The sequence below is a fragment of the Aulonocara sp. 'chitande type north' Nkhata Bay genome, unplaced genomic scaffold (genome assembly GCF_057382095.1).
Source record: "Aulonocara sp. 'chitande type north' Nkhata Bay isolate Kocher_YH1m ecotype deep benthic unplaced genomic scaffold, A_spYH_male_GT1.1 unmapped_scaffold_30, whole genome shotgun sequence".
NCBI classification, from domain to species: domain Eukaryota; kingdom Metazoa; phylum Chordata; class Actinopteri; order Cichliformes; family Cichlidae; genus Aulonocara; species Aulonocara sp. 'chitande type north' Nkhata Bay.
Window position 1 is genome coordinate 1 of NW_028234362.1, and position 7,757 is coordinate 7,757.

At 39.6% G+C, this 7,757-nt stretch overlaps 1 protein-coding gene across 1 annotated transcript; it reads right to left on the bottom strand.

Moving 5' to 3' along the window:
• Nucleotides 1-5,650: 5,650 nt before the first annotated feature.
• Nucleotides 5,651-7,124, bottom strand: LOC147300570 (nanos homolog 2-like). The gene has a single exon (XM_086285121.1). The coding sequence runs from the start codon at nucleotides 7,010-7,012 to the stop codon at nucleotides 6,512-6,514; it is 501 nt and encodes a 166-aa protein (XP_086141247.1). The 5' UTR covers nucleotides 7,013-7,124; the 3' UTR covers nucleotides 5,651-6,511.
• Nucleotides 7,125-7,757: the final 633 nt, after the last annotated feature.

The following is a 7,757-nucleotide window of genomic DNA, read 5'->3' on the forward strand; positions in this document are numbered from 1 at the left end:
GTTAGTGCCAACGCTTTTTACTGGTTTATAAGAATAGCTGGTTGAACAAGTAATGCCAACTGTCTTTGTTGCCCTGTGGTTATGCGCCGTTTAATTAGTAAACCCAAGATGGGCAATTTTTTGAACTGGGGCAGGGGTACCACCATCCTGTCCCACGGTGGAGAGTGCATCTCAAGGAACCGGCGATTGCTGGTTCCCTGATCTTTTTTCAACACCCTAACCCTTTACCACAGACGTGGAGTCAGGACCCGCTGTTCACTTTCAGTCAGTACACTGAAAATGAGTTTCATCAGACTAACCACAAATGTACGACAGTCAAGAACTTCTGCAGCTCTGAGCCAAGTTTCCTAAACAGTCTGCAGTATGAGGAGGACGAGTTCTTTAGAAAACTGATAGCTGCAGAAGGACAAACCTCAACTCAAAAATCTTTAAAACGCCTTCATTCTTCTCATATGATTAATGAGAAGGAAAACGGGACACCACTGTCTTATAATTCCCCAGGAACAAACTCCTCTTTCTCTCATTTCAGACCTGTTTCAAATCATAAGCAGACACAACCAAAAACCGGCTCACCTAATCAAACCAAATCCTAACTTTAAGCCACTATCCAGTCCTGTCCCCCTTCTCTCCTCATACCACCCACAGTTCAGACCCCACCTCAGGCCCCTTACTGCCTGAGGAGGGGTCTGAAGTATTTTCCAGCCTTATAAAGAAAGGGAAGACTGAAGTGGCAGACTGTCATGCAAAAAGCGAGCATCTCCTCCTTGCACTGCTTACAGTCAAATGACAAAATATGTGAACTCTTTTTAAACAGGAAAAAGGAAGAAATTGTACACCAGAGGGGGCAAGAAGGAGAAAACTTGAATATAAACTCAAAAGAAAAACCGCTGTTCCTTCCCTCCCCCAGAAGGCAGTAGAATATCATCATGTTAAATGCCACTTTTGGGGGGGGGGGGGGTAAAATTACTTGACAAATATGTTTCTCTTTTTTGTTATTTCGTCCCTCTTTGTTACAGCTACAGGAGGACAATAAACAGAAGAAGGAGAGCGGCACCAAAGAGGCGAAAAAACGAAAGAGCGCACCACCTCCTGACACCACATCCACAAAGAAGTCCAAATGTACCTCCAGTGCTGAGGGGGACGACAAGGAGGTTTTTCTCCTCCCTGTTCGTGGGCGTGAGCGTTACGAGATGTTGAAGAAGATCAATGACGGTTTGGAGCTGCTTGACAAGGACAGCAAAAGCAAGTCAAAGGTCTCAGTGAAGCATGAGGTTCCCGTGCCCTCCAGTGGAAAGAGGCTGCTCCAGAGAGGAGAGAGGAGTGACAGCGACTAAGATGCCCATCACCTCAATTTCGAAAACAAATGTCACCTTTTTGTCTAAGCCTTTAGGATTATTTCAGGTTTTAAATGCCCATTTAAAAACCAAAATGCCATCCTGCCTCAGTTAAAACGGTTCCTGAAACTGTACTGCCTGATTAGTCACTGCACTGACATACTGTTGTGTTCAGTTATGTTTTTCTTTTCTTTTTAAAAAAAACAAAAAAAACAACAACCCTATGTTCCTAATTGGGTTAGAGCCGTTCAGCATGGTTTGAGTGAGATTAAGAATGATCCTTGTCATAACGAGTCACTGCCGTTTATTTAAATAAAGTTCAAAGCTAGGCTTGCAAAACTTGAATGGAATTTGCCTCTGATGTTGCTGTATTACTGTGCTACAGTCCTGTCGCACCATGTCATTTTTTAAAAAAGAAATGTATATATTTTGCATGATTGTCTGGGAAATGCAACCACCTCTGCGCAACCTTGATTCATATGCAATATGTAATCATGTTTGTGTAACATGAAAGAAAAAAGAGAAAAAACGATGATAAATGCAAAGACTGGTAACAGCGCTAAGAACCATAAAGCAAGAGAATTTTTAAAAAACTGTGAGAAATAAACTACACTGTAAAAAAAATAACCCTATTCAAATTAAAAAAAATGATGTCCAGTTGTCACATCCAAAATATTTGGCTTTATAGAATCCAAATTGAGTCACTTGATATGACCTGATACTTTTATGTTGATATAAACAATATTACTAGACTTGACTGAAACTTTAAATTTTGCATTGATCCAAATTGATTTTTTTACATAGAACCATATTTTAATTATTGAACCAAGCTAATATATTGAAATTTAACCAACCTAATGTATTCACATCGAACCAAATTAACATGAACTAATATGTTTGTGTTGAAGCCAGGTAATTGATTTACATATATTCAAACTATATTTTTTACATTTCATTTCAGTTCAAAAATGCTCTGCATTTCCTATAAAAAACAAGACAGTTGGCCAACCAATTATTTCAAAATTATTTATTGTTCCAAACCATTTTAACTATAATCAATAGAGAGGATTAGTAATATACAGATTTAGTGCTACAGCAGAAATGATTAGAGAAATGTTTGTTTTATAAAACCTGCAATCTTTTGAAAACCAGTATAAAACCTGCAATCTTTTGAAAACCAGTATAAAACCTGCAACCTGTCTAAAAGAACTGGCATAAAACCATTATAAAAACTCTTTTTAAACCAATTTGCAAGTACTCAAAAATGTTTATATGTGCACTGTGCCTGTACAATGTAAAAAAAAAAAATCTACACATGTATCAATGAAATCAACTTAAATCTCCCTTTCAAATGGGTGTTCTTATAAATTTTGAATGTAGAATACCACTGCAGGCCAACCAAGCAAAATAACCAAGCACACATGCACATGCATGTGCACATACACATGCACACATGCATGCAAACACACTACTGTGCAGTGTTAAGTTCACAATTAAGTTTGCGAATCTTAGAGGTCATCTTGTTAAAGTCAAGCTCCATCATAATCTTTTGAAGAGCCTCAAAGGTGAACCTGAATCCTCGTGGATATTCCATATTAAGAGCATAACAGAGTCCAAAGACCATTGCCACTCCAGCTGCCACAGAAGGCAACTCATTCAGGACTTCCACACCATCAATGATTATCCCGATGTCTCGAGGCTGATGTAGGAGGCTTGAGTTGTCCCTGAAGACGAAGAGTGCCATGGTGGTACTCTGCAGCTCTTCCTCAGCTTCATCTTTCTGGGATATCTTGAGGTAAAATATGGAACAAAATGTACAAGTGAAGAACTGAAGTCTGGCACACCTGATAAATCTTTGACCATAATAAACTACTATTTTGATAGTTGTTTGGTCACAGACTATTAGAACAATTATTTGACTAATCAGATTGTGAATTGCATAATCATTAAATTAAATCAATGGTGGAACATTTTCATAAATGTTCCACAAAGCCCAAGAAAAAAAAAGAAAACAATACAGAACCCTAAGATATTAACTTGATGAGTTGATTAATCGTTGCTGTCCTACATTAATCACTGCATTTAATAGCAGAGTTGTCAAATTTACATCAAGAGACTGCATCTCATGTAGAGACAGAACAGATATGGACATACCATGTATTCTTTTATCAAGTCCTCAACACATCAGCAAGGTGAATGAGAGGATAATGAGGGAGAGTCTAGATTATTATGAAATGTTTAAAAAGGATGTGCAGTGTAAATGCAAAATGATACCTGTTCAGATTAAATGAAAATGTATGCTTCAGCCATGGAATGGATGGAGCGATCTGTGGTTCTGAAAGCATACAGAAAAAAAGAATAATGTTACTTCTCTATAAAACACATTACATAGAAAAACCAAGAAATACGTAACATGACATACCAAACAGTCTACAGACCAGCCATTAGCGACTAAGTTTGGCATAGGGTCAATTTTTTGCTGTTAAAATTAAAATTTCTTCAGAAAATGCACATTTTTCCGAGCCGCGCCTGAAAGTCAATTAAAGGAATTAGTCTTATGTCATTGATCTTATATGCTGGCTTGTTATTTCTGTCTCTAAATCATGCACATTAATAATTATCTTTTGCGCTCGGTGTACACACACATAACACATATTTATATGAAGAGAGACAAACGTGCGCGCACAAACACAAGCTTGTGTCTAGAAACCGCGAGCTCACCAGAAAAATTCAAACGAAGCGGAGCACGGAGTTATACTATGAATGTTATGAACTATGAACTTATGCTAGCTAGCTTTATCCACCACCGATGCATCGTGGTAACGCTAGCTAGTTAGGCAAAAAGCCGTGTTTTACCAGTATACTAACTTGTATTCCCGACTGTGATGGTCGGTTTCTGGTAACCAGTTCTAACGTTGCGCAGGATAGCTAGCTAGCTTATAGCTAGCAGCTACAATCATGCAAAAATTAGGGGTGGCTGTCGACCCAGCTTAAATGGGGTTATTTTCTGCGATTTTGGCAATACAAATTATAAAAGCTTTTGTAACACACTTGGCTTTACTTACGTTTATTTTCAGATGAAATTAATCAAAGATATGACATGATGTTTCCAGCAGCCATGCAGAATAAAAATGGGTCCCGGTCTATTTCTGGTGGGCGTGTTCAAGTGCAAATCACTTTGACTCAAATTAAAGATATTATCTGTTCAACATGAAAAGAAATATATGTTTTGAGAGAAATCAAAAACTTTGCGTTGCGATGTTCACAATCCTGTACTGACACTATGGGCACATTTTTAGAAATCTATTTAATTCCACAGAAAGGTTAGCCACTTTAGTGTTTCACTTGTGACCTATTTATAGCTCACTGAAGAAGGTTTTAAAATGCAACAATGTTCGGAGATAGAGAGAAAAAAAAAAGAACTTTGGTGCAGGTGCAGGTGCAGTCTTTATGTAGCTTTCTGGTGACCTTAAAATAACCTTTACGAAGCCCGTTGACAGGCCTTTAATCGAATGATCGGTTGGTTGATTGATAACAGAAAAAAAGGACACATAAGATGGACATAAAGGACTGAAAACACCAAGAGCAAAATATTGCATCGCACTCATTTATGTAGTTTATTTTTAGATTAGATAATTTTGCAAAATAACGCAGCAAAATAAATAATAAGAGCCGGGATGTGCAGACTATTTAGCACTGAAAAAACTCCGTCCATGTGAACAGAATCAGGTGTTACCTTACCTGTTGATTAAATATCAAGACTATTTAGCAATAAGCTTACTTTAAAGGCTCGTAATAGGTGAACTGTCTTGGTATAGTTGAGTCACGCAGAGTTCATGGTCCATGTTGTGTTACTTGTTGTTTGTGTGTGTGTGTGTCACCCGATGACCCCTGGCGCCGGAGCGTCTAGACTACATTAGAGGTGTGTCACAGCAAAGAGCCGCACCTGCGCTCAAAGAGAGCACATACATAGAGGTGAGGTATGAGGATAAATGGATAGATGCGGTCCTTTTTCGAAGCTGAGCGCACAGTTGTATTTCCTGCACAATCACACACGAAGTGAGGCTGTGTTTATGCCGGTTATACCATGAATATACACCCTGCAGGCACCACTTGTTTGTCAAACTGTTTATGAAGCAAAAGTCACATTTCTGTTTATTTACAAAGCAAAAAGAAGGGGGGGAAAGAGGCGTAGGAGGGGGTGGAGCGTGCGCACTAGCATACCGGCGACGGCTGTTTCCTTTCACTAAAAGGAAAAAAATAATAAAATGTGTACTTCACGTTACGGTTGAAACTGGGGTTTTTTTTGTGTTTTTTTAATTTTTATTTTATAGAAACAATTTTTGCTCATAACCAATTGACAGGGGATTTCTTAAAATCACCCCGCAGTTCTTCAGCTGAGACACCTGAGTTAGAAAACACAAACACTGCAGCTGTCTTTGTACAAACTTGTACAAACTCTGTTTTGACCTTGTATACTGTATTTCCCCAGCCCCTCTATTTTGAAACTAAAACTATTGAACCTTAATTCAATTTCTCACTTCACATAATCGTTTCACTTTTGCCTTGAAGTGTTACTTTTAATTTAATTTAATTATTTTTTTATGACGCATGTTCTCTGGTGAGTTCAGGTACATCTGTAACTTCAAGTGGAAGAGTTGCATGTGAGTTAAAAATTTTCTATAATACCAAAAAAAAAAAAAAAAAAAAAAAAAAAAGACAAAATACTGACGTTTTTGTCGAATAATCTGTCTGACATGAGGGATAATATAGCATTTGCATTTTAACTAAAAGACTCGCGCACTGACACTATGGGCACATTTTTAGAAATCTATTTAATTCCACAGAAAGGTTAGCCACTTTAGTGTTTCACTTGTGACCTATGAAGTACCCCCGAAATTGTATCATATTAAACAACAACAACAACAATAACAACAACAATAAACACTCGAGGACTTTAAAGAGTTTAATTTTTTCCGAGGTTTGAGAGCGCTCACCCCGGCTCGGGGCTCCACAGATGTGCTGGATGAGAGCTCCTTGCTGCAGACTGCAGCGGAGTGTTTGACAGTCAAACTTGAAACAGTCTTTGGAACTGAAACGGTCTCTGCCAACACGAACACATACCCCAAACAGTTCGGTAAATATGTACAGTTTCTCGCAGCTTCAGTTTTCAGCAGCTACCAGAACTTGCCTACCGTCTGCATCCTCCCAGCAGCCTCGCACTTCATCTGCGGGCAGTACTTGCGTGTGTGAGCGCTGTCACCGGTGGCTTCGCAGATCGGGCAAGTGTAGTTCCGGAGGACGGGGCAGAAAACTATCCCGTCGTCTGATTTGAGCTTGTGAGATAGGTACACCCTCGGAGTCTCCCCGTTCTGCTTGCATAAGCGGCAGTAGTCCGAGGATGAGGCGCTGCTGCTGGTGTCCGACGCGCTGCTGGTCGGACTGGACTGTGATGAGTTTTTGGAGGATTTCTTCCCCCGAGTGGAAGTGTGGACCTTACTCCAAGGGGGCGCTTGTCCCTTCTTTGGACGCTCGGTGTCTCGGTTATCAACCTCACGGTTGCTGCACAGTTTCTCGAACACTTGGCTCAGATTCATGTAGTCGTGCCACATGTTAAAGCTGTCCCCACCAGTGAGGATCGAGTTCTGGACCTCCAGTTGTCTCGGCATTGTGGTCATTTTTTGGCAGAAGTAAAACTGAGAGTGTGTTTGGAGCGCCTCATATTTATAGCTCACTGAAGAAGGTTTTAAAATGCAACAATGTTCGGAGATAGAGAGAAAAAAAAAAGAACTTTGGTGCAGGTGCAGGTGCAGTCTTTTATGTAGCTTTCTGGTGACCTTAAAAGAACCTTTACGAAGCCCGTTGACAGGCCTTTAATCGAATGATCGGTTGGTTGATTGATAACAGAAAAAAAGGACACATAAGATGGACATAAAGGACTGAAAACACCAAGAGCAAAATATTGCATCGCACTCATTTATGTAGTTTATTTTTAGATTAGATAATTTTGCAAAATAACGCAGCAAAATAAATAATAAGAGCCGGGATGTGCAGACTATTTAGCACTGAAAAAACTCCGTCCATGTGAACAGAATCAGGTGTTACCTTACCTGTTGATTAAATATCAAGACTATTTAGCAATAAGCTTACTTTAAAGGCTCGTAATAGGTGAACTGTCTTGGTATAGTTGAGTCACGCAGAGTTCATGGTCCATGTTGTGTTACTTGTTGTTTGTGTGTGTGTGTGTGTGTCACCCGATGACCCCTGGCGCCGGAGCGTCTAGACTACATTAGAGATGTGTCACAGCAAAGAGCCGCACCTGCGCTCAAAGAGAGCACATACATAGAGGTGAGGTATGAGGATAAATGGATAGATGCGGTCCTTTTTCGAAGCTGAGCGCACAGTTGTATTTCCTGCACAATC

Bases quoted from the DNA above. Each gene is read 5' to 3' on its own strand.
- LOC147300570 (XM_086285121.1), bottom strand. From the start codon at position 7,012: ATGACCACAATGCCGAGACAACTGGAGGTCCAGAACTCGATCCTCACT.